Source organism: Piliocolobus tephrosceles, chromosome 11, assembly GCF_002776525.5.
Source record: "Piliocolobus tephrosceles isolate RC106 chromosome 11, ASM277652v3, whole genome shotgun sequence".
Lineage (NCBI taxonomy): Eukaryota > Metazoa > Chordata > Mammalia > Primates > Cercopithecidae > Piliocolobus > Piliocolobus tephrosceles.
The window spans coordinates 119,734,469-119,761,482 of record NC_045444.1 but is presented as its reverse complement, the minus strand read 5'-3'; the positions used below and the strand labels follow the sequence as shown (position 1 = coordinate 119,761,482).

At 49.2% G+C, this 27,014-nt stretch overlaps 1 protein-coding gene across 5 annotated transcripts in view; it reads right to left on the bottom strand.

The window, feature by feature from the left end:
• SAG (S-antigen visual arrestin) overlaps positions 1-27,014 on the bottom strand; it is a 48,188-nt gene that overhangs the window by 5,918 nt on the left and 15,256 nt on the right. For 3 of the 5 annotated variants that reach the window (XM_031936546.1, XM_031936545.1, XM_023188604.2), the window contains 11 exons: positions 26,683-26,743; positions 23,982-24,026; positions 21,952-22,145; positions 19,730-19,789; positions 15,782-15,858; positions 14,074-14,209; positions 13,141-13,225; positions 10,838-10,910; positions 7,466-7,603; positions 3,765-3,842; positions 1,505-1,528 (listed from right to left, as the gene is read on the bottom strand). In XM_031936546.1, the coding sequence (XP_031792406.1) occupies positions 1,505-1,528; positions 3,765-3,842; positions 7,466-7,603; positions 10,838-10,910; positions 13,141-13,225; positions 14,074-14,209; positions 15,782-15,858; positions 19,730-19,789; positions 21,952-22,145; positions 23,982-24,026; positions 26,683-26,743 (971 nt within the window). The remainder of the gene's footprint in view (positions 1-1,504; positions 1,529-3,764; positions 3,843-7,465; positions 7,604-10,837; positions 10,911-13,140; positions 13,226-14,073; positions 14,210-15,781; positions 15,859-19,729; positions 19,790-21,951; positions 22,146-23,981; positions 24,027-26,682; positions 26,744-27,014) is intronic. The other 2 variants (XM_023188603.3, XM_023188605.2) reach the window with 1 other exon arrangement.

The following is a 27,014-nucleotide window of genomic DNA, read 5'->3' as shown; positions in this document are numbered from 1 at the left end:
TTGTATGAATCCATTTACACACAATATCCAGAACAGGCAAATCTATAGAGATAGAGAACAGATTAATGATTATGTCAGAGACTATAGGGAGGGAAAATGAGAGTGACTGGTTAATGGGTATGAGATTTTCTTTTTGGGTGATAAAAATGTTCTAGAACTAGATAGTGGTGATGGTTGCATAACAGCGTAAACATATTTAATGCCTCCGAATTGTGCACTTTAAAATGGTGAAGGTAGGCCAGGCGCGGTGGCTCAAGCCTGTAATCCCAGCACTTTGGGAGGCCGAGACGGGCGGATCACGAGGTCAGGAGATCAAGACCATCCTGGCGAACACAGTGAAACCCCGTCTCTACTAAAAAATACAAAAAAAAAAACTAGCCGGGCAAGGTGGCAGGCGCCTATAGTCCCAGCTACTCAGGAGGCTGAGGCAGGAGAATGGCATAAACCCAGGAGGCGGAGCTTGCAGTGAGCTGAGATCCGGCCACTGCACTCCAGCCTGGGCGACAGAGCGAGACTCTGTCTCAAAAAAATAAAATAAAAAAATAAAATGGTAAAGGCTGGGCAGGGTAGCTCACGCCTGTAATCCTAGCACTTTGAGAGGCCATGGCAGGTGGATCACTTGAGGTCAGGAGTTCAAGACCAGCCTGGGCAACATGGTGAAACCCTGTCTCTACTAAAAATACAAAATTAGTTGGGCATAGTGGCGTGAGCCTGTAATCCCAACTACTCGGAATGCTGAGGCAGGAGAATCGCTTGAACCAAGGAGGCAGATGTTGCAGTGAGCCAAGATCATGCCATTGCACTCGAGCCTGGGCAACACAGCAAGACTCCATCTCAAAAAAATAAATAAAATAAAATAAAACAGTTAAAATGGTAAAATTTATGCCAGGTGTGTGGTGGCTCATATCTGTAATCCCAGCACTTTGGGAGGCCAAGGCAGGATGATCACTTGAGGTCAGGAGTTCAAGACCAGCCTGGCCAACATGGTGAAACCTCGTCTGTACTAAAAACACAAAAATTAGCCAGCTGTCGTGGCACACGCTTGTAATCCCAGCTACTCAGAAGGCTAAGGTGGGAGGATCGCTTGAACCCAGGAAGTGGAGGTTGCGGTGAGCCGAGATCACGTCACTGCGCTTCAGGCTGGGCGACAGAGTGGGACTATGTCCCAAAAAATAAATAAATAAATAAATATAATAGTAAATTTTATGTTATGTGTATTTTACCACACACACACAAGCTGACTGTGTGGAGTGTGCCAGTTTTCTAGGTGTGCATATGTATGTCCTTACACAGGCATAGGTCTAGCTGTGGTTCCAAAGAAATGTGGTACCAAAGAAATGCCTATGAGCCATGGTTCTGTGATGCATCTGAAGGCAAAGCATCATTCCTAACACCTCTGAGCACAACTCTGAGCACAAAATGGTTTCACCAGAAACCATTTTGGAGCCCCAGGTTTGCTGCCTTTGATATTTTGAGAAACAAACAGGAAGGTGAACAGACTTACCTGGAGGTGAGTTCTCCCAGAAAGCTAGAAAACACAAAATAAATGCCTGTCGTAACTGTCACAGTGGTAACACAACCCTTTCCCATGATTCAGAGGCAGGACACAGCCCAGCTCTCATGGTCCTTGCACCCGAACTCACAACGTCCAGGGTCTTTGCATCCCTTCATGTTCAACTTCATTCCTGCTGTCTACCTGTGACCTCATCTCTTTCTCAAGATGATTAATTTAAAAGGGGCTGGGCATGGTGGATCATGCCTGTAATCCCAGCACTTTGGGAGGCCGAGGCAGGCGGATCACGAGGTCAGGAGATCGAGACCGTACTAACTAACATGGTGAAACCCCATCTCCACTAAAAATACAGAAAAAAAAAAAATTAGCCAGGTTTGGTGGTGGACTCCTGTAGTCCCAGCTACTCGGGAGGCTAAGGCAGGAGAATGGCATGAACCCAGGACGCAGAGCTTGCAGTGAGCTGAGATCGAGCCACTGTACTCCAGGCTGGGCGACAAAGTGAGACTCCATCTCAAGAAAAAAAAAAAAAAAAAAAAAAAAAAAAAAACCAACCCCATCTCTACTAAAAAAATACAAAAATCAGCTGGGCATGGTGGCAGGTGCCTGTAATCCCAGCTACTTGGGAGGCTGAGGCAGGAGAATTGCTTGAACCTGGGAGGTGGAGGGGTTGCAGTGAGCTGAGATCGTGCCACTGTACTCCAGCCTGAGTCTCAGAACAAGACTCTGTCTCAAAAAAAAAACGTTGGTTGGGTGCAGTGGCTCATGCCTGTAAATCAGCACTTTGGGAGGCTGAGGCAGGCAGATCACTTGAGGTCAGGAGTTCGAGACCAGCCTGGCCAACACGGTGAAACCCCCGTCTCTACTAAAAATACAAAAATTAGCTGGGCATGGTGGTGTGCACCTGTAATCCCAGCTACTCAGGAGGCGGAGGCAGGAGAATCACTTGAACCTGGGAGGTGGAGGTTGCAGTGAGCCGAGATCATGCCACCACACTCCAGAGTGAGACTCCATTTCAAAAAAAAAAAAAAAATGTCAAGGCCTAACATTCAAGGTAAATCACAGGGGTTATTGTGAAATACCTGCTGGTTGCTTTCCTTGACTGCTAAAAGAAACTCCACCCTGTTTTTAGATCCTTATATGCACTATCCACTGTGAGAAATTAAAAAAAAAAACACTATAGTAACGAAAAATGCAAAACAGACCCATGTTCTACTTTGTTAGAAATTTGGGAAACTGTTTTTTTTAAACCTTTATTTTATTCAAGGGAATTTTTTTTTTTTTTTGAGACGGAGTCTCGCTCTGTCGCCCAGGCCTGGAGTGCAGTGGCGCAATCTCGGCTCATTGCAAGCTCTGCCTCCCGGCTTCACGCCATTCTCCTGCCTCAGCCCCCCGAGTAGCTGGGACTACAGGCTCCTGCCACCACACCCATCTAATATTTGTATTTTTATTAGAGACGGGGTTTCACCTTGTTAGCCAGGATGGTCTCTATCTCCTGACCTCGTGATCCGCCCGCCTCGGCATCCCAAAAGTGCTGGGATTACAGGCATGAGCCACTGCGCCCAGCTGGGAATTCTTCACTACTTAGAAGTGTGAAACCTAGGCACAGACTTGCCTTTAATGGCAGAACTACCCAAAGCTTGTCCAGGTAAAAGGCCACAGTCTTTGGCAATGGAACTTGAAACAAAAATGAGAATTCAAGTTCTTCCCTTTTGGTAAGATTAAACAAATGGAAGAAATTGGTTTCACATGAAAATGAAAGTGGAAACCTGTTCCTTTAAAACTCTGAGATATCGGCACTCTTGTATGAAAAGAAGACTCCTACGCTCTGTGATTACATGTGCGAGAAGGCAGGGGAAGGTCCCTACTTTATGGATCGATACCTTCTAAGATGCAAATACATGAGGATTTACTGAGTTACTTGACAGCAGTTATTCTTTTCTGAAGGATAACCTTTGACTAATCTTCATTCTTGCACATCAACTTCCACCACATGCACATGTATTTTTGCAAAGTGGAGCTAAGAGTGCACACATTTCAGAGTCTGCTTCTCCACTCTTTCCCACCTGACATTTTATCAGACAGAAGCATGGTACTAGACAAACAGAATCTCTCCCAAGCTCTACTTAGTAATCCTTGGTAGAAGCTGTGGGCCTTTCCTTGCTTTCTGTCTCCCAGTGATTCAGGAAAGGAACAGTTCAGACCATCTAAGACCAGGACAGAGCAGCCCAAGGGTTGGTGCCAGGACACTTACCCTGACACTGTGAGCTTCACCTTGATCTGGTAAGACACAAGGATCCCCAGGACGGTCCGGTCTATGCCCTCTTTAATGCTGCCCAAACAGAAAGGAAAAGGAGAAGGATGATGGAGAGCAGAGGAGGGTGAAGAGCAGATGGGCAACCTTTCCATTCTGGGCAGGCACGCTGTCATGGAGGTTCTCCAGGGACTGGTAAACTCACTGAGCTGCCAAAGTCCTAGAAGTTCGCGTACTTGGGGAGTGGGTGTGGGGACTCCTTGCAGGCACTGGAGGAATTCCTGCATCTTCTCCTCTAGAAGTTCCCAGAAGGCAGAGCGTGCATCCCCCTTCTCTGTGCTTGACCTCTACAGATGCACATCCCCCGGTCATCCTCCTCAGCTCCTCCCTTCTACCACCTGCCAAAACTGCCATCTCTGCAGGTCCCCAAGTCCTCCTGCAGGCTTTGCCTGCCTGGATTATCTCAGCAACTCATCTCCCACATGCCAGGCCCCTTCTCCGAGCTCTGTGGCCACCTGCAGGTTCTGCCTCAGAAGCAGCCCGCAAGCTGCCCTGGCCTGTCTTTGCTACTTCCTCCCCAGCTGTGTCCCAGCGCCCCCCGCACCGGACGTGCCAACACAACCCTGCACCAGAATGACCCCTCCTTCTCTCCTGACTTCCAAGATATCCAGCTGTGTCCCCAGCACCCAACATCAGACCTGGCACCAAGTGAGAGCTGTCAATATTTAAGTGAATGTGCAGGATGGGCAAGACCCTCAGATGTGTCCCCAAAGACAGTGCAATGTGACATTCCTTGACAGAAATGTCATTCCAGATCCCACTAATATGTACTGAAGTCCCACTATCTGGCAGGCACTGTGCTGGGCATTTCATCACCAATGCTTATCACGTGGGATCCAACGCGGAGGACATGAGGACTCCAGGATATCCAATAACAGGAATTAAGGTATGAAAAAAGTCATGAAATGCTAGCAAACATCTTGTAAATAATGATAGAAAACAAGCCCAGAAACCTGAAGGCTACAGGCAGAAGGCAGGGGAGGGTGGAATAGCTCTGGAAAGAGAGTTGGGGAGGCGGCCAGCAGGTGCTGGGCCTGGAAGAAGACGTCAGCTCGGGAACCTCTGAGGGGAAGTGTCTCAGGCACGTGTTTCCAGGACCACAGTGCTCCCCAGAGAGCTCACTGGTGTCTGGAGCTCCTTTAAAAGCGGACAGAATAGCCAGACATGGTGGCTCACACCTTTAATCCCAGCACTTTGGGAGACCGAGGCGGGCAGATCGCTTGAGTTCAGGAAGTTCAAGACTAGCCTGGACAACATGGTGAAACCCCATCTCTATTGAAAGTACAAAATTAGCCAGGCGTGGTGGTGGGAGCCTCTAATCCCAGCTGCTCAGGAGGCTGAGCCAGGAGAACCTCTTGAACCCGGGAGGTAGAGGTTGCAGTGAGCCAGGATTGCGCTACTGCACTCCAACCTGGGTGACAGAGTGAGACTTTGGCTGAAAAATAAAATAAAAATAATTTTTAAAAAGAGGGCAGAATATCTTTTATCTGGACTTGCGGAGTATGGCCAAGTACCTGGTGAAGAGAGGATGCCTCCAAAGGGAAAAAAAGGGGGTACGAGCTTGAGATTGTCCCCCCTTGCTGTGCTTGAATTTTTTTTTTTTTTTTTTTTTTTTTTTTTTTAGATAGAGTCTCATTTTGTTACCTAGGCTGGAGTGCAATGGCATGATCATAGGTCACTGTAACCTCGACCTCCTGGGCTCAAGCAATCCTCTCATCTCAGCCTCTCAAATAGCTGGGACTACAGGCATGTGCCACCATGCCCAGCTAATGTTTTAATTTTTGTGGATATGGGGTTTCGCCATGTTGCCCAGGCTGGTCTTAAACTCCTAGGCTCAAGCGATTCGCCCACCTTGGCCTTCTAAAGTGCTGGGATTACAAGTGTGAGCTACTGCCCCCAGCTGGGATTAACTACCTTGCACTGAATGGGGCCGAGCAGCTGCTGAACAGAACGTGCTCTGCCACCTGCCTGAGAACACCCTGCAAACTTTGTTCCCTGGCATCTTCCTGGATTGGCAGATTTGCTGTGGAGTGTATGGAGTGTACTTTGCTCTGCTATTGACTGATTCAGTGACCTTTCATTCTGGCTCAACCTCAATTTCTTTATCCATAAAATGCATATAAATAAACTTCCTCATGGAGGTGTGGAGAGTCATAAATGTTTTTTTGTTTTGTTTTGTTGTTGTTGTTTTTGTTGTTTTTTCTGAGATGGAGTCTCGCTCTGTCAACAGGCTAGAATGCAATGGCGTGATCTCGGCTCACCACAACCTCCACCTCCCAGGTTCAGGCGATTCTCCTATCTCAGCCTCCCGAGTAGCTGGGATTACAGGCACCCGCTACCAGGCCCAGCTAATATTTGTATTTTTAGTAGAGACAGGGTTTCACCATGTTGGCCAGGATGGTCTCCAACTCCTGACCTTAGGTGATCTGCCGGCCTCAGCCTCCCAAAGTGCTGGGATTACAGGTGTGAGCCACCACGCCCTGCCGAGTCATACATGTTTAGAAACTAGTCCTCACACCACGAAACATTCCCACAGTGTGGTGAGCCTCCATTGTTCATCTTATGATTCCTACACCCTTGAATACATTGATCTAGGCTCTCAGTTTCCCTCCCTTCTCTCCTGGAGCTTCACGAATGTGCTTTAGAATCTAACACAGTCACTTGGCCAATTATCCTCAGAAAATCCTTTGACTTCCACCTGCTTTCTGCCAGTTATTCACTGTTCCCCACTCTCGGTGTCTGAGAGTGTGAGCTACTGAGCGTCGGGGTCTTGGGGTCAAACAATCCAGTCTCCCGGCCGTTGGCATCACCTTGGAGGTGGTCTACTGGGGCCACAGAGGGAACCCCCAGCACATCACATGGGGAGGTGGCAGTGAGTGGGCCCTGAGCCTGGGTTTTGGCTTCAACCCAAAACTCTGAGAGTTCACCAACAGACACGCTCCTGGGAAGGGAAGAGCAAAAGCATGGCTCGGAGGGACAGTGGATGCTAACTTGGGAACTTCGCTGTACAGTCTTTGCTAGATCTGCTGCCCAAATTCAGCCAGTGGTCCTTTGAGTCAGGGTCAGCAGATCAGTACCTAATTTCATTCAAATTTAATAGACATCTAAAGTCATTAGGAACTCCTGTTCTTCACAATTCCTGATGGAAATGGATGAATGAATGAATACAGCCAAGGGCATCACTCAGTTTACATGCTTAGGGCACTACACTAGCCAGTGATGCTTCTAAAAACAGTAGTTGACATTTCTGGAGCACTCACTGTATGTCAGGCCCCACGCTTTACATGCACTGTCTCACTGAATCCTTATAGCCACTCTATGAGACTTGAACTATTATTGCCCCCACTTTACAGACAGGAAAACTGAGGTTCTCAGAGAACTCAAGGCATTTTCCCAGGGTCAGCAGCAGAGCTGGGATTAGCACACAGCTGTCTCCATGGTCCACAGGCGTAACCCCCACATCACACACATCACACCAGGGGTGACAGTGGGATCCTTGTTTGGGTCCCTAGGTATGCTACACACGCCGGGCCACCATGCTGCATGTGCGTGCCTGCGAGCCCAGCAGGGTGACGTGAAGGGGAGCAGACCAGCACCAGTTCGCCCTGCCGTGGCCTATGCCCTGAGCCTCAAGGACTCACATGGTGCTGGAGGCAAGGTTCGTGTCCTCATGCTTGATTTTCCCGTCCAGGGCAATGCCTCTCCTTTCTCGATTGTTAGCCAGCAAGGGCAGCAGCGTCAGCGTCTTGGTCAAAGTGCTGTTTGGCGGCACTTTTTCTCTAGAGGAAGAAGAACAGAGGAGATTTATAACCATAAAAGCTGCCATGGGCCTATCTGACATTAGGCATTTTCCAGGATCCATATCCCCTGATGGACCTCCTGGGAAGATGGGTTCAGGTGCCTGGGAACTTGCCTTACAAAAAGCAGAACAGTGCTTGTGAAATCTCAGGGTGGGCTGGCAGTACAAGGAGGATATTTCTTCAAGCAACTCAGCCTATTCTGAATTGCTGAATTTCTAGAATGTTCTATGGAGTTAATGAGACCAACTGGCTTAAGAATCAGAGACCACAGTCTCCTCCTGAGACTGTGAACCACACGGTGGCCTGCAGAACCTTCTGGTTAGCGTCAGCAACGAGCCCAGGCCAGAAAGCCTCTTGTCACCAAAAACTGTCGCTATAAGGGGGTTGCAGTGTGACTGTGTGGTAAGTTGTCTAGAGGGGCAACGCAGGGACCCACAGTTTGTGGATCACACAGACGGACTGGCTTGGGTCCAAACAGCACATGCTCTTTCTTTACTGGATCTTCTTCCACATCAGTCGGGGTATACATTTCTCAACATCTGACAGATGGCGGGGACCCTGTGCCAACGGGCGGGTCTGGGATCAAGCTGGGGACACAGCAGTGTGTGTTTCTCCAGGCAGACACATGGCAGCATGGCCAGGATCACGCAGCGGCCTCCGCGACTGGGGAGTTGGCTCCTCCGCTCACATGCGTGCTGTGTGCCAGACCTGGTGCTAAGGCCTGTCCCCAAAAACTCTCACCTTACCCTCATCATCCCCGTACCAAGCAGGTGCTCCCAAGATCCCCATTTTCCAGACGGGAAGTGTGCTCACGGTCACGTGGCTGCACACTGTCTGACGGCAGAGCCCATTCGTGCCAGCAGCACACCCTCCCTCCTGTGCCTAGCCAAAGGAAGGCGGGGTGTGGCCAGCATCAGGACCGTTCTAAGGCTGTCCTGAGACAGCTGGAAGTCTGAACTGCCTATCTGGGAAAGGACGTCCTTTCCCTAATCAAGTTTCCCTGGATAGGTAAAAGCAGCTCTTCCCTATCCTGCCTCCAATGTCTACAGGATGCTCTTTCCGGAAATCTGCCAGAGCCCAAGGTGGCCCACATCCTACCATCTGGGTCCTGGTAGAACCTCTCTTCATGAGCATAATTTGGGCATTGAAAAAAGCAGGAACAGCATTGTAAAGATAGCTGGAATAGGAAGAGGGCCCTTGGGGTTGGGCTTAGAGGACGGACTTTCTGTGTGTGTGCAGAGCTTGCCAAAGGACTACGTCTAGGCCCTGGGGCCACTCCTCAGAGCTTCAGGATGTGGGTTTGGATGGCGGGGAGCAGCTTGGGAGTCAGGTCTGACCTGGTTCTGTGCAAGCCTGCCCACCAAAGCCCCAGAAGCCACAGGGCTCTGGGACGATGGCTCCTGCTCTGCAGCTTTCTGAGTGACCTCTAGCCTGAGACTCATCAGCACGGTCCAGTCCAGCTCCCAGGCTCCTCCAGCCTTTGGGAGACTTGGGGATGCTTTCCAGTTTCCTGAGAATCTTTGACCCAAAATGCACCCAACACTTTGAAAGAGGACCAGGTGATGGAATACGTATTAGGGGAAAACTGGGCCAGGACCCTTTGCTCCCATGTTGCTGAGCACATGTGGAAAGGTGAACCAGGGCCAAGACCCCCAGGACACAGGGATGTGTGAGGATCCCCTAAAGGCAGAACAGAGCCCAGGCTTGGCAGAAAGGAGGCAGTAAGAGGTGGTTCTTTCCTGTCTCCCTTCCTTGTAGACCTGAAGGTTGAATCTGTTTTGAGTAACAGTAATAGTTTCTCCTAAAGTTGCCTTTTAAATATTACCGTATAGGCTGGGTGTGGTAGCTCACACCTGTAATTCCAGCACTTTGGGAGGCTGAGGCAGGTAGATCACCTGAGGTCAGCAGTTTGAGACTAGCCTGGCCAACAGGTGAAACCCTGTCTCTACTCAAAATACAAAATCAGCCAGGCACAGTGGCTCACACCTATAATCTCAGCACTTCGGGAGGCCGAGGTGGGCAGATACCTGAGGTCAGGGGTTCGAGACCAGCCTGGCTAACATGGTGAAACTCCGTTTCTACTAAAAATACAAAAAATTAGCCAGGGGTGGTGGTGTGTGCCTGTAATCCCAGCTACTCAGGAGGTAGAGGCAGGAGAATTGCTTTAACCTGGGAGGCAGAGGTTGCAGTGAGCCGAGATCGCACCATTGCACTCCAGCCTGGGCAACAAGAGCAAAACTCTGTCTCAAAAAAGAAAAAAAAAAAAATTAGCTAGGTGTGGTGGTGGGCACCTGTAATCTCAGCTACTTGGGAGACTGAGGCAGGAGAATGGCTTGAACCTGGGAGGTGGAGGTTGCAATAAGCCGTGATCTCACCACTGCACTCCAGCCTCGGCAACGGAATGAGACTCCATCTCAAAAAAGCATATCTATTACTTTATATTATCTTAAGGAATCAGTTTGTCTTTCATCACTCCCCTACCCTAACCTTCCTCTAACCCTGCTAATATTTTTTACATACAACGGTCCTTAGAACATGCCAGCGAGGCAAAGAGTTAAGACCTGGCCAAGCTATCCTCTTGTGGGGCTGGAAGTGGGGGATCATCGCCCTCCACTCTAAGCCATGTGTTAAATGAATCTATTGATTTTGTGGCACACGGCAAAGCTGGGCAGGTCTCTCAGGCCAGCATAAAGGAACCATGGCAGGATTCTCATTTGTTTTTGATTCTAACAAAGGGGAAAAGTCATTCACAACAACCGGCTAAGAATGGATATATTATAATCCAGCTGTCACTGGTATTACGATTTTCAATTTGAGATCAAAAGATAGGGAATCCTAGCCTGGGCTGACAGTTCATTTGACCATCTTCTGGGAGGCGGAAATAGTATCAAATTCCTAACAATTCATTCCAAGGATAAACAGAAAAAGCCAGTTGATCCCATGGTGATATTTCTATCTTTGTGTCTCTCCTCTGCATCATTCTTTGGCTAGGATTAATCCTCAGAACTCCTGTAAGATGGGCACAGAGGGGTGTGGTAGATGCAGAGATAAGATGCTAACTTTCTGTGCAGCCCTCGAAGGGAGAAAGAGGAAGGAAGTGGAAGGCTGGCGAGCTAGCTGAACATTCTAGTTCCCTCTTCAGCAATAACCGGTGAGAAACTTGACACAGAAGGCTGAGACGCCCAGGAAATGGAAACCCCAGCAGCTACTCACTGCGCTTCCTCCATAGCCACAGGCTTGACATAATAATCACTCGAGTAGAGAACCACATTGGCCACCTGTTCCACTGCAAGAGGAAGATGGGAGTCAGGTGGTCAGCACTGGTCCCCCCACACATGCATGTTCCCTGCGGCCTCCTGGGGTGCACGCTTATCTCTCCTCTCTGATGATGGTTTCCCTCCACTTCCCAGGCTTGGCTTTCTCAGCCCTCAGCTTCAAGGCTGTGGTTTTGAAGTTCTGTCTCCAGGTCATTTCTGGTCACCCATAACCTGCTCTGTATCAACTCCCACCCATGGCCCAGTGCCTGCAACTCCCAGGCTGCAGCTCCTGGGAGACCCCTCCTTTCCCATGCTTAGCCCCATCTAACATCCTCCATCTTATTTCATGAACATTGTCCTTCCTGTCCTCCAAGAGACTAGCTAGAGGCAGCACAGGACTGGTTGGTGGGTGGAACGTGATGGATGGGAAGTTGGGCCTGGAGCCAGGCTGTTTGGGTGCCAATCTTGTCTTAGCCACTAACTGTGGGGTGAATTATTTAGCTATTCTAAGCCTCAGTTTCCCCATCCATAAAATGGGAGTAATAACTGCATCCTACTCATAGGGACGTTGTGATGATTAAAAAGATGACTTTTAATCACCTTTAAAATTAAGTTTGAGGATTTAAAAAAAATAATAAAGGCAGGGTCTCCCTATATTGCCCAGACTGGTCTTGAACTCCTGGGCTCAAGGGATCCTCCCACCTTGGCCTCCCCAAATGCTGAGATTACAGGCATGAGCCACCACACCCAGCCAAAGTTTGAGGATAAAGAAACAATTTGTGCAAGGCATGCAGCACAGTGTCCAGTCTATAGAAAGCAATTAATATTTTGTTTTAAAAAATTTAACAGCTATCTGGGTGCAGTGGCTCCTGCCGGTAATCCCAGCACTTTGGGAGGCCGAGGCGGGTGGATTACCTCAGGTCAGGGGTTTGAGACCAGCCTGGTCAACATGGCGAAACCCCCCTCTTTACTGAAAATACAAAACTAGCTGGGCAAAATTGGTGCACGCCTGTAATCCCAGCACTTTGGGAGGCTGCGACGGGTGGATCACGAGGTCAGGAGATCAAGAACATCCTGGCTAACACGGTGAAACCCTGTCTCTACTAAAAAATACAAAAAACTAGCCAGGCGAGATGGCAGGCGCCTTTAGTCCCAGCTACTCGGAGGCTGAGGCAGGAGAATGGCATAAACCCGGGAGGCGGAGCTTGCAGTGAGCTCAGATCCAGCCACTGCACTCCAGCCTGGGCTACAGAACGAGACTCCGTCTCAAAAAAAAAAAAAAAAAAAAAAAAAAAGAAGAAGAAGAAAGAAGGAAGGAAGGAAGGGAGGGAGGGAGGGAGGAAAGAAGGAAGGAAAAGAAAAGTCTAGAATTCCTTAGCCTGCACACATCAGAATTTCTGACCCTCATCTGTGATGACTCACAGGGAAAAGTGGTATATGACACCTAGGGCCACTGCTCACCCTGGCTTGCCTGGGATAGCCCATTTTAGGACTGGAAGTTCCACGTCCTCAGTCCTGGGCCACCTGGGATAGTTAGTCACCCCAAGATGTATAAGTCTCATTTTGTCTTGGTCATCAAATGTTTGAGTTAAAAACTGAACTTAGAGGTTACCCTCACAGGTGATTCCATCATGTCTTTCTCATAAAAGAGTCACATAAGACCATCATATATGACCCCCTGTGCTTTGATGCCCTTTGAGCGTAGTTAATGTGTGGGAACAGCAGGCAGAAGGCACCTCCCCTGTAGGATATGGCAAGGTCAGCCATGACATGATGGTCATTTGAGCCGAGACAGTCACACTTCAACATTTACAAAGCGCTTCCACATGGGACCTCTCCTTAGAGCCACACAAACCCTGGGAAGGCAGACAAGGAGCCCCTGCTGCGGATGCTGGGATCACAGAGCCCAGAGCAGGAGTCCACAAATGAGGCCTCACCCATGATACTGTGCTGCACACAGTATCCACGATGGCAATGCTGAGCACTGTGGGGCCCCTCCAGGAGGGCATGACCATGGAAAGAGATCACTTGTCAGGAATTTTGTTCCAAGACAAAAGCCCACCGTAAGTGGGCAGGAAGTTGACTGAGATGACTTGTAAGGCCTTTCTCCCTCCACAGTCCTGCTGCCTATGACGGCAGAGACAAGTAGCCAGTTCCAAGGACCCAGAAGGGCCTTGTCAGACCAGAGAAGTGACCCCTCAGGACACAGGATCAGAAACTCTAGAAGACTGCCCTCTACTTTTGGGAAGGAGGTCCTACCGTATGCTTTAATCTTCTTCACCGTCTTCTCTGTGTTATTGGTGACAGTCACGGTCACAGGGATGGGTTCCCCATGGAAATAGATCTAGAAAAGTCAGCAGACAGGTCAGAAGAAGAGAACAGATGTGGTGGTGTCTTTAATTGCACAGCTTTCTAGATTCATCTCAATCCCTTTCAGTAGATTAAAAGCGGCAGAATGTAAGGAAGATGAAGTGATAGCAATACGTTTCTTCTAAGGAAGGGCCTGAAACACATTCCACCCACCTGTGGGAAGCTAGGGAGGGGAATGGAGTTCCGGTCATCGCATGGAGGAGGCCAGGGGTCAGGAGGTTATGGGGGCAGGATGAGTGAAGTGAAAGGAAACCACTGGGAAAGCCAAGTGCTGGCATCCCGCCCAGCAGAGCCCGTGTGACCCAGCCCCTGGGCACACCCACACACGTGTATGCACACACAGTGCACACACGGCTGACTGCTGACCATAGGAACCAGCAGCTTTCACCTTTTCCCACCATGACACCCCTAAGAGATGACATCACAGGTGACACCGCCATCCCACACAGTTTCTGCAAAACTGAAATTTCCCAGGAAGTGAAGAATTTGCGATATCACAGCTATTGATGCTCCATGGTGAACAAGGCCCATGGAAGTGGAGAGGGCAAGGATAGTGGGGGGCAGGTATGTGGAAAACAGCCCCCCTTCCTTCCCCAGTCCCTTGGGACAGCCAGTAGGTGGAAACCCTCCACTAAGGACCACGCTGACCAGCTCCAGGCTGTGAAAACAGGCCAATCACCTACGCGTGTTGGTGCTTTATCCTAAAAACAAGCTTCCTTGCAAGGCACCCACGTAGACAGGGGCTGGGGCTGGTGAAGAGGGGGTGTGGGGCCTGCCCCCAGGCCTGCTGCCCTGTGGGTAGTAGCGATGGTAGGTGGTTACCTCTTTGCTGAGAGAGACCGCAAGGTGCAGGGGCTTGTCAGACATGAAGAACTGCCAGGCCGCCTCAGCTCGGGGCTGGGGACCCATCTCCAGTGGGGCATGCTGTACTTTCCGGATCAGTAACCGCACGGAGCTCCTGCGGGGAACAGCCACAGACAAGCCAGGGATTGGCACTCAGGCCGCTTCAGGGAGGCCTCTGTTCTCTCCCAGCCGTCACACGGGGATTCTCCAGGAACATGCCCCATGGAGACAGGGTGGACGGAAAGAGGGCAAGGACACTGGTCAGAGCCTGAGGCAGCCCTGACGGTGGGAGAGCCTGAGGGTCTGGTTTCTGGTCCCTTCCCTGGGGGCAAAGCTGTGGAGCCAGGCAACGTTCCAAGGGCCAAGCTTAGCCTCTTAGGCGCCATGGGCTCCCGGCTCTGCCTCCTCTCAGTGAGGTCATCAAGGACCTCATGGAATAGCTGCCATATACATGCAAGCTCCATGACTGCAGCTCACTCTCCTGCGCCTCCAGAGATGTGTACACGGGGCAGGAGGAGACAGGGTGAAGGGCCAGGCGGAAACCTTGTTTAGGTAAAAAGAGAAAACAGCACGCGGGTGGGAGAATGGGAGGGACGGAACGGTAGGCTTAACGGCTGTAGAGTTCCTGCTCCGGCAATGAGAAAGTTTTGAGTATAGACAGCAGTGATGGCTACACAACATTCGGAATGTCCTTAAGCCACTGAATGGTACATTTAAAAGTGGTTAAAATGGGCCGAGCACAGTGGCTCACGCCTGTAATCCCAGCACTTTGAGAGGCCAAGGCGGGCGGATCACTTGAGGTCAGGAGATCGAGACCAGCCTGGCCAACATGGTGAAACCCCGTCTCTACTAAAAATACAAAAAAAAAAAAAAAATTAGCCAGGTGTGGTGGTGGGCACCTTTAATCCCAGTTACTCGAGAGGCTGAGGCAGAAGAGTAACTTGAACCTGGGAGGCAGAGGTTGCAGTGAGCCGAGGTCACATTGCACTCCAGCCTGGGCGACAGAGCGAGGCTCCATTTCCAAAAACAAAATAAAATAAAATGCCGGGCGCGGTGGCTCAAGCCTGTAATCCCAGCACTTTGGGAGGCCGAGACGGGCGGATCACGAGGTCAGGAGATCGAGACCATCCTGGCTAACCTGGTGAAACCCCGTCTCTACTAAAAAATACAAAAAAAACTAGCCAGGCGAGGTGGCGGGCGCCTGTAGTCCCAGCTACTGGGGAGGCTGAGGCAGGAGGATGGCGTTAACCCGGGAGATGGAGCTTGCAGTGAGCCAAGATCTGGCCACTGCACTCCAGCCTAGGCTACAGAGCGAGACTCCGTCTCAAAAAAAAAAAATAAATAAATAAAAATAAAATAAAATAAAATACAAAAGTGGTTAAAATGGCAAACTTCATGTTGTGTATATTTTACCACAAAAAACAAACAAACCAAAAACCTAAAGAAAGGAGAAAACTGGGAGTTTTAGGGGCTTATGTGAGCCCTGGAGGTTGCTAACTTCCCTGTCATTTTCTTGTATTTTTTTTCCCCAAAAATGATCAACCTTTGACCTCCGTCCCACATGCAGATGGTACCCCAGCTGTGCCAGCCCTGTGGGAAGAGTTCTGTCCCACAGAGACAAGGTGGGGCCATCTCTCCTCTCCACCCCCACGCAGACCCCTCACCTATTCCACAACCACACTCTTACTTCTTGGGGATTTTGTCCTCTTCGTCATCGGTGCTGTCTGTGGCGAATGCTTTGACCTCAAAGTCAACCCCACAGGACTGTTGGGAAGAGAGAGCAGACAGGCAGCGATCAGTGCCTCCCGCCCTGGGTGCCGGGCCAGAGGGCCACACCTCACGTAGGGCACGTGACGTGGCACTATCTCTTTTTGTCTTGGCCGTGTCCTATTCGGGGTTGCACCATTTAGGGATTTGGAGGCATACTAACAGTGAAACAGTGACAGTAGCACAAGGAGTGTGCCATGGGCCCAAAGCCCTCAGAGGGAGGGGATCCGCCTGCCCCATGAGCCCTCCTGCTGCCGTGGAGGCTCGCTCCTCGCTGTCCTTGCCTCCCGCCACCTTGCACACTTAGGTGTCCCCAACTGTGACCCCGCGCATGTTATTGACTTCCACTGCCTACAGCAGGGGCCAGAGGTACAGGCACTCACAGGACCAGCGCTGGGGTCCAGGAATGCCCTGATACAGTATGAAACCCTGACCCCCATGGTCACCTGCTGTTCAGCGCAGCCTCATGTGGCCAGGCAGCAAGGTACCCAGTGCTGGCAGCTCGATTTTTTTTTTTTTTTTTTGGAGACGGAGTCTCACTCTGTTGCCCAGGCTGGAGTGCAGTGGCGTGATCTCGGCTCACCACAACCTCTGCCTCCCGGGTTCAAACGATTCTTTTGCCTCAGCCTCCAGAGTAGCTGGGATTACAGGCATGCGCCACCATGCGTGGCTGATGTTTGTATTTTTAGTAGAGTTGGGGTTTCACTATGTTGGCCAGGCTGGTCTCAAATTCCTGACCTCGTGATCTGCCTGCCTTGGCCTCCCAAAATGCTGGGATTATAGGTGTGAGCCATCGCGCCCAGCCAGCTTAATTTTTTAAAAAGAAACTCCACATGGAATTTGGAGTGAAATCTCCTAGTTTTAAAATTAAATAAAAAGACTTTTAAGCATTGTGTGGGTTAAATGAACACATCTGCCAGTGACCTTCCCCCAGTTCCCAGTGTGTGAAGCCCCTGGCCCCTAGTGCAAGCCCTCTGTAATCTCCCTCACCTCTGCACGTTCACAGGTGTTGGGGAGCCAGAGGAGGGCACCAGCCTGCCCTCCACCACTGCCTGGAGGGGAAAGGAGAGCTGACAAAAATTACGGGAAGCCAGTTCTGTCCATGGTGACATATGAGGCACGGATTTATCGGTTCTGCAACCAGGGAACCACAGCAGTTCTAAACTCTAGGTGGAAAATAAATACGCATCCTTCCCTGCCATCAGCCAGCCATTGTTCAGCCACACCAGCGCCTCTTCTGCTTGCCCACCTGGGTTCCTCAGCTGTCGAGCCCCCAGGCCCCCAGGCATTCAGACACTTCTCTCAAGCTCCCTGGGCTCAGGGCGCACCCCCTTTCCTGAAGCCCTGCAGCTGTGCTAAGACCTTCTCCTCTCCTAGAACAGGAAACAGGTGGTGCTTTGTTGGGCCTGTACAGTGTTGTAAAAATCGAGAAAGGTCACTGAATTTGGGGTCTCTCTTATAGAAAACTATAAGATCTAACACAACCAATTTCAGTTCCCATTGTTCCGTGACCCCTTCTTCTGTAATCACCTTGTCTTCCCCCATCTCGACTGCACACACCCCACCCCATTTTCCTGGAACAGTAGCTTCGAGATGTTCTGAAAGTTGGATTTGTAACATAGCCCAGTAAACAGACACAAACATCTGAAACAACTCTCCTGACACCATATTCGGCTTTGCCATGTGTGACACTCTCTGAGATTTTCCAATCCATTCTGTTTTGTTCTATTCTATTCTATTCCATTCTTCTTTTTTTTCAACGGAATCTTGCTCTGTGGCTCAGACTGGAGTGTAGTGGCACAATCTCAGCTGACTGCAACCTCCGCCTCCCAAGTTTGAGCGATTCTCCAACCTCAGCCTCCCGAGTAGCGCACCACCATGCCCAGCTAATTTTTGTGGGTTTTGTGTTTGTTTTTTGTTTTTTTGAGATGGAGCCTTGCTCTGATGCCCAGGCTGGAGTGCAGTGGCACAATCTCGGCTCACTGCAGTCTCCGCCTCCCAGGTTCAAGCAATTCTCCTACTTCAGCCTCCCGAGTAGCTGGGATTACAGGCACCCACCAACATGCCTGGCTAATTTTTGTATTTTTAGTAGAAACGGGGTTTCACCATGTTGGCCAGGCTGGTCTCAAACTCCTGACCACAGGTGATCTGCCCGCCTCGGCCTCCCAAAGTGCTGGGATTACAGGCATGAGCCACCGCGCCCAGCCTGTTCTATTCTATTCCATTCCATTCTGTTTTTTTAAAATGCCATTTTTGGATCCACAACATTGATTTCACAAACCGCTAACGGGTCAGATGCCCCAGGACAAAAACATTGCCCTTGTCATCACCTATCACTGCCCAGCCCATAATCCAGCTACAGAACCTGCCACTCTGCCCTCAGTTGTATCTGTGTAGCTCCCTTCCTCATGAATCCCAGACCCAGTGGCTTACAGGGCCTGAACCCACAGGTCCTAGCACCTCCCTCTCCCCCTGTCCCTACTGCCTCCTTCCATGCTGGAGCCCCGTCCACCTGGCTCACTCCTCTCTAACACACCATCAGCCCCCAAAGCACATGCTTGGCCAACTCAACTCCATTCTCAACTCTGTGGCCATAGTGACCATTTGGAAAGTCAGCGCCTGTCATTCACAGCCTGCCAATGGCTCCCATCTCATTCAGGCAAAAACCCAAGTCTCTACAACATTGACAAGGCCCTTCATGATCTGGCCACACCTCCCCTTCCACTCTAACCTCAGCTTCCCACTTTCTTTTTGTTTGTTTGTTTCTGAGGCAGGGTCTCACTCTGTTGCCCGGGCTAGAGCGCAGTGCAATGGCATGATCACAGTTCACTGCAGCCTCTGCTTCCTGGGCTTAAGTAAGGGCAGTCCTACCTCAGCCTCCCAAGTAGCTGGGACTACAGGCATGTGCCACCAATCATGGCTATTTTTTGTATGTTTTTGGAGAGATGGGGTCTTGCCACGTTGCCCGGGCTGGTCTTGACTCCTGGGTTGATCCACCCGCCTCAGCCTCCCAAAGTGCTGGGATGACAGGCCTGAGTCACTGCACTTGGCCTCCTCTTCCATCCCTTGCTCGTCTCACTCAGGAGGCAGCCTCCTCACTGCCCCCGGAACACAGCAGGTGAGGTGCGCCCTCTACCTGGAAGGCGCTCCCCTGGGAGACTGTGGCTTTCTCCTTGGCCTCATTAGAGGATGGCTTTAAACACCCTCAACACACATCCCACCGGATACTCCCGTTGCCTCTCACAAGCCTCTTGTTCTCCACAGCATCTGTGGCCACCTGACATGCCATGTAGTTCCTTGTTATTTGGGTTTACCTGGTGCTCTCGGTTAATGTGTGAGACTCATGGGGGTCGGGACTCTGTGATTTTGTTCACAAGGATGTTCATGATTAATAATTGCTGAAGATGAGTGATGGGTTCATAGAGGATCTTTCTACTGGTCACTCTACTTTTGAGTGTGTTTGAAATTTTCCATGATGAAAAGCTATCTTTAAAAGACTAATGGGCCGGGCACGGTAGCTCACACCTGTAATCCCAGCACTGTGGGAGGCCAAGACAGGCAGATCACTTGAGCTCAGGAGTTTGAGACCAGCCTGGTCAATGTGGTGAAACCCTGTCTCCACACAAAACACAAAAATTAGCTGGGCGTGGTGGCACACACCTGTAGCCCCAGCTACTCAGGATGCTGAGGCTGGAGAATTGCTTGAGCGCAGAAAGCAGAGGCTGAAGTGAACCAAGATTGTGCCACTGCGCCCCAGCATGGGCGACCAAGTAAAATCCTGTTTCAGAAAAAAATAAAAATAAAAAAAGAACGTCTATTGAAGGAATGAACAAATCCATGAAACCATGGCATTTCTTCTTGAACTAACCTTTCCTGAATCTTGCGGAGCTGGCTGCAACATCACTGAACAGGGCAAGTAGTCAGGAAACTGTGGAAAGAAACAAATGAAAAATCATTTATTTCAGAAGGGGCTGTTCCATAGGTAATATATAATCATGTAACAATTAGAAAATAAAGATGATAAGCAAGAAAAAAAATTCACCTATACTCCTGACACCCAAATACATGTTGCTAACATAACCTTCCCAAAATTTCCTGCCTGTACACACAAATATGTATGTTTTGTTTTGAGATGGAGTCTTTCTCTCTCACCCAGGCTGGAGCGCAGTGGCATGATCTTGGCTCACTGCAAGCTCTGTCTCTCGGGTTCAAGCAATTCTCAGGCCTCAGCCTCCTGAGTAAGTAGGATTACAGGCACACACCACCATGCCTGGCTAATTCTTGTATTTTTGCTACAGATGGGGTTTCACCATGTTGCCCAGGCTGGTCTCAAACTCCTGATCTTAAGTAATTCACCCACCTTGGCCTCCCAAAATGCTGGGATTATAGGCGTGAGTCACCACACCCGGCCATGCCTAAATATGTGTATGTGAGAAGACGTTTTACAGAAATGGGACAAAGTACTGATCGTGTTCTGTAGTCTGTTTACTCACTTCATTAATTCTAGTCCTTTTCAGAAAGGACTGTGACCATTTTCCCACATCATAAAATATAGTTCTGAATCATCTGCTTTAGGGCTCTAGAATATACATTTAATGTAGCCAGTCCCCTTTGCTGGCTACTGAAGTAGTCTTTACTTTCTTTGCCATTATAAACAATGCGGTAATAAATCAGTTTTAGCCAATTAATTATATAAGCTGCACTGCTAGAAAGAGAAGCACTTTTTTTTTTTTTTTTTTTTTTTTTTTTTTTTTTTTTTGAGATGGAGTCTCGCTCTGTCACCCAGGCTGGAGTGCAGTGGAGCAATCTCGGCTCACTGCAAGCTCTGCCTCCCGGGTTCATACCATTCTCCTGCCTCAGCCTCTAGAGTAGCTGGGACTACAGGCACCCGCCACCACACCTGGCTATTTTTTTTTTTTTTTTTTTTTTTTGGTATTTTTAGTAGAGATGGGGTTTCACCATGTTAGCCAGGATGCTCTCAATCTCCTGACCTCGGAGAAGTACATTTTTTAAGGCTTTCAATACATGTTGACATATTGTCTCTAAAAGGTCATGTCATTTCAAACTCCCAGCACAGGTACTTGGGAGCACCCAGGACCTTATAACTTTTTCGTAAATGTGGTTTTGTAAAACAATTGTGATAAACAGAGAATAACATCAAATTTACCATTTAAGCTATTTTTATGGTTCATTGGCATGAAGTATACTCACAGTGTTCTGCAGTAATCACCACTATCTATCACTAGAACATTTTTCATCATGCCAGTCTGAAGCTCTGTTCCCATTAAACCCCAACTCCCCATCCTCCAACTCCCCAGCCCATAGGAAGCACTATTCTGTCTCTGTCGGTATCAATCTGATTACTCCAGGTATCTCCCGTAAGTGAAACCATATAGCATTTGTCTTTTTGTGTCTGGCTCCTTTCATTTAGTATAATGTATTCAAGATTCATCCATGGTGTAGCACAGAACAGAATTTCATTCCTTTTTAAGGCTGAACCATGTAACTTTGGAAGTGTATATGCTCTTAAGACAAATAAACATGCTAATAAACGGAATGGTAGCTTCCCCAACTGAGCTCACGCCCAAGACTTCAGAGCGTTTGCACACTGGCACCGTAGGTAGCCAGGTCTCAATGGATGAGAGACGGGCCCCCAGAAAGATGAAGATATCTCCTGTGATCCCCCAGTCTGCGGGCAAGGGAAAAGATGACATCTTACTTCCCTAAGCTCTCCTGTCCCGTAGGGAACCCCTTCCTGCTCAGAACTCCCCAGGGCCGAGGGGCACTTCTGTGGGCTTTCGTTTTCGAGCTTAGCAAGCAAAGGAGCAACACGTGCTCATGTAATTAGGGGGTCGGGTGAAGGGAAATATGTAAACGGTAGGTTGAAAGGGTGCCTTCAAAGGCTGAGAGGCTATTTTCAAAGACTTAAAAAAAGACAATCACAGACCATGCAATCTCGAATTTCTTTCAAGGGTGCAATTTCCAGGCCGCGGATGTGAAGTTCTTCCTCCGTCCCCTTCCCTTCGCCCCCATCTACATGATAACGTGCTGCGGGTGAAGGAAGCAGGGCCGGCTGGAGGAGTCACCCACCGTCAGCAGAAAGGGGTACGTGTTGCCCCCCAGCTTTTTCAGCAGGCTCTCTTGCAGCTTTGTGGGGGTGCTCGCAGCCCCCACAGGAGGGTACACCTGGACCCGGGAGAAGTACAGGTCCCTGCGGAAGGTCAGGCCGATCACGTCAATGTCCTCTTGGCCATAGCGGAAGGCGCAGGTCAGAGTGACATACACTGCAAAGGAGATGAAGGCAGGGTTGGACTTGGCCCTCAGCCTGGCACCCACCACCACCGATGGAGTGGGCAGTGAGCACGGGTTTTCAACTTTTAGCATCTGGAAAGGATACGGGCTGGGACTGGAGAGAACCCTGCCACCCAGCTACTCCACACCGCTCTGGAGAATCAACCCCTTCGTGAGGGTTCACCATTCTAACGGGAGATCCTGGCATCTTCCTCCCAACTGTGTCATGTTGTCAGAATGGTAGGAATCTGCAGACAGAGGACCCGGTCCCCTCCATCCTGCCCGTCCCCTTCATTCCCTAGCTCCGTGGCCTCAGAGGCTTTGAGACAGTGCTGGCTGCTCAGGTTCTGGAGGGCAGGATGTCCGGACGAATGAAGGAAGAAGGTAAGATGCAGAGGGAAACAGTCCTGGGCAGCCAAGCAGATGTGGGCCGGAGTCAATCATGGGCTGAGCGAGGAGGCAGAAGGCTCACAGGCCACATGGGGAGGCGAAGTCCGACTTGAGAAGGCTGGAGTTCCAGCCTCCTTTTCACACTGCTCTGAAACGTACTGAGCATGCTCCAAACCCCCACTTCTGAAAATTCCACTTGTTGAACAGACTTAAAGTGCACGCCCAGTGGACCAAAAAACTGTATGGAAGTTCGCTACACCTTCTAAAAAAGACACGAAGTGCGTATCTCTCAAATATAAAGCGTATCAGAAGTGGCCCCTCCAAGTGGTGGCAGCTGTTGGTTGAGAATTTTGCCTGCGAGCCCCAAAGGTAACTGCCCCTCGCTGCTGACTCAGAAGAAACGGTGGCCACTCACTGGCCCCTCATTCAGGGTCAGGACTAAGAAGGCGCCCAGAGACCACCTGGTTTGACAGCTGTCCTGTGCTGTGGCTTTCCCTGAGAACAGGCGCCCTTCTCTGGTCAAGGAAATGGGCTTTCGGGGCTCAAACCAGATGTCTCCTGGTCCAGAGAGGAGCAGGGCATCCAGGAGGAAGGTGGAGAAGACAGAGGGGCCCGTTTGGGGCCCTATTTCAGCCATGCCCCTCTCGATGCTGATGGCCCCACAGCTGACATATTCCAGTGGCACATCCAGGGTTCTCGACAATTCCTTGATGTTGCCAGTAGCAACACTCAAAAAGGCATATTTAGAATGGAACTGAGTCAGTGACATTATCACAAGGATAGCTGGAATCTGTTCTAATTTGGTTTATGCAACTGTTATTAGTAACAAATTACTTACCACACACATCAAAACTGCCAGAAATCTTCAAGGGCAGCGTGACACTGGTTCAGAACCATCAAAGTAAGTGTCATCATAAATTCCGGGTCTTACTCCCCCCGTCTCCCAGCAGGCATCATTTCCCCCTTTGTGGTGTTGGTTGAGAATTTTGCCCGTCGGCCCCAACAGTAACTGCCCCTCGCCACTGACTTGGAAGAAACACTGTCCACTCGCTCTCCCCTCATTCATTCAAGGTCTGGTGTCCTCCTGAGTCCTAGGCACCCCAGGAGCCCTCCTGAGTTTGCCCCAGCACAGAAGTACACGATACAGGGGCTAGCATACACGGATGGTGGCCACAGACCTGGGCTCCATCTACCATCTACTTATCTGCCACCCTGGACAATGACTTTGCTGAGCGAGTGAGCTCTGGTGTCAACGGGACCTATGTCACGTGAATTAGGTACGGGAGTGTGGGTCAACGGGCCTGGCACTGGTTCCATGTGCAAGAGCACTGCCTCTGCCTTCCTGTCTCTCCTTCCACGTAAATGCCCCTTCCCAGAGCCACCCAGAGAGCAGCCCACTCCACCCAGAAACCAGTCTGAGACAAGGGGCTTCATCTCACCTTTCTTTCCCTTCACGAGATCAGGATCAACCAACACGACACCATCTAAGTCAAAAGAGGGAGAGGGCAGTGAGGGTGGAGAAGATCAAAGAAACCAGACACCTACTTTAAAAACTATGTATGTTTTTAATTGCACATGTAATCCATGTTCATTATAAGAAAGAAAGAAAAGTTAAGCAAAGGGCAAAAAATCATCCAAATTCCTACTACCTAAAAATACCTATTGTGAAGATCTTGGTGCAGACTTTTGTTTTATTTTTCCAGGCCAGGTGTGGTAATGCCTGTAATCCCAGCACTTTGGGAGGCCGAGGCAGGGGGACTGCTCGAGCCTAGGAGTTTGAGAGCAGCCTGAGCAACTCAGTGAGATCCTTGTCTCTACAAAAAGCTTTTTAAAAAATTAGCAGCAGCCTGGGTAACAAAATGAGAGCCTGTCTCTACATAAAATTTAAAAAGTTAGCTGGGTGTGGTGGTGCATGCCTGTAGTCCCAACTACGCAGGAGGCTGAGGCAGGAAGATCCCTTGAGTCTGGGATGTCAAGTCTGCAGTGAGCCATGATCATGCCACTGGACTCCAGCCTGGGTAATAGAACCAGACCTTTTCTCAAAACATACAAAAAAGAAAAAAGAAAAAAAGTTAGCAGGGCATGGGCCAGGAACCAGACCTTTTCTCAAAACATACAAAAAAGAAAAAAGAAAAAGAGCAGGGCATGGGCCAGGCATGGTGGTGCCTGCCTGTGGTCCCAGCTATGTGAGAGAAGGAGGTAAGGAGATTCCTTGAACCTGGGAGGTTGAGGCTGCAGTGAGCTGTGACCATGCTACTGCACTCCAGCCTGGGTGACAGTGAGACACTGCCCCACACCCCCGCCCCCAAAAAAATTTTTCCAGACATATATAACTTAATTATATGAATGCTTTTACTAAGAAAAAAAAGATCCTATTGTACTTACTGTTCAGCTAACTGGTTTCCTCACTCAATTATACATTGCAAATATCTATTCATACTCACATACATACATCTATACACACACGTAGATATATACACACACACATATAGAGAAAACATGTGCTAAGCATTTTAATAGCTACATATTACTCCATTGAATGGATGTACCATCAATTATTTAATCACTTCCTATTGTTAGGGCATCTAGGTTTTTTCCAGTTTTTCTCATTGTAATTAATATCGCGATGAACATCCTTATACATACATCTTTATATCTCTCCATGACTTTTTAAAAATAAATTATAGAATTGGATTTGGCTTTTGATAACATGCTGTCAAATAACCTTCCAGAAAGTGTTTTGCCAAGGCACATTTTCATATTCAGTGTCTGAAACTGCCAGTTTTTCTACACTCCTTAAAAAACGTTTTGTGTTGAAACGATTATAGATTCACAGGAAGTTGCAAAGATAGTACAGAGACGTCCCTAGTATCCTTCATCCAGTTTCTCCCAATGGCTCCATCTGCCATAATTACAGTACAATATCAAAACTAGGAAGCTGACGTGGGACGTTCTGAGAAACATTTTGGTTCTTTCCGGTTTGGAGCTACCACAAATAAAACTGCTGCAAACAATCATGTACAGGTTTTTGTGAGGACACAAGTTTTCATTTCTCTGAGATAAGTGCCCGGGATGCAACTGTTGGATCATATGGTAAGTACGTGTTTCGTGTTTTAAGAAACTGCTGCTGGGCGCAGTGGCTTGCACCTGTAATCTCAGCACTTTGGGAGGCTGAGGCAGGCAGATCACTTGAGCTCAGGAGTTTGAGACCAGCCTGGGTAACATGGCAAAACTCTATCTCGACAAAAAATACGAAAATTAGCGGGGCATGGTGGCACATGCCTGTAGTCTCAGCTACTTGGGAGGCTGAGGACAGAGGATCGCTTGAGCCCAGGAGGTGGAGGTTGCAGTGAGCCAAGATCTCGCCACTACATTGAAAGTAATGGCAAAAAACTGCAATTCCTTTTGCACTAACTTGAAATCTTTTAGCCATTTTGGGAGGCGTATAATACACTCTCACTGTAGCTTTAGTCTGTATTTCCCTGATGGCTGATGATACCAAAGACGTTTTCACGTGCTTGCTTGTCTTCATGTATCTTCTTTGATGAAATGTCTCTTCCCGTCTTTCCCCCGTTTTCTCATAGGATCTTGCTTTTGGTACTGCTGAGTTCTGAGCGTTCTTCATACATTCCAGACATGAGTCCTTTGTCTCTTCACACTCTTTAAAATTATTTCCAGCCAGACACGGGTGGTTCAAGCCTGTAATCCCAGCACTTTGGGAGGCCGAGGCGGGTGGATTAACTGAGGTCAGGAGTTTGGGACCAGCCTGACCAACATGGTGAAACCCCATCTCTCCTAAAAATACAAAATTAGCCGGGCGTGGTGATGCATGCCTGTAATCCCAGCTACTTGGGAGGCTGAGGCAGGAGAATCACTTGAACCTGGGAGGCAGAGGTTGCAGTGAGCCGAGGTCGTGCCACTGCACTCCAGCCTGGCCAACAAGAACGAAACTCCATCTCAAAAAAATAAAAATAAATGTAAATAAAATTGTTCCCACTCAGCCAGTGGAAACTCACTGATGTTTTAATTTGCATTTCTTTAATTAGATTATTAGCAAGGCTGATTTTTGAAAATACAAAGTGAGCAGTTATCTGTGACTTAAAGGAAAACCAGCATTACAATGTTCTCCAAGCAACTTACCCACAGGCTGGACTTGGCTGACATGGTCTATGTAGTCTCTCTTCCCCAGGTAGATGGTCACCTGCAAGACAAACGGGTGTGGGTCTGAGAGCCAAAGAATGCTAAGCTAAGGCATCCATGATAAAAACCAGCAGCAGCCCGGGCGCGGTGGCTCACGCCTGTAATCTCAGCACTTTGGGAGGCCGAGGCGGGCGGATCACGAGGTCAGGAGTTTGAACCTGGCCAATACGGTGAAACCCTTTCTCTACTAAAAAAAAAAAAAATACAAAAATTAGCTGGGCGCGGTGGCAGCGCCTGAAGTCCCAGCTACTCAGGAGGCTGAGGCAGGAGAA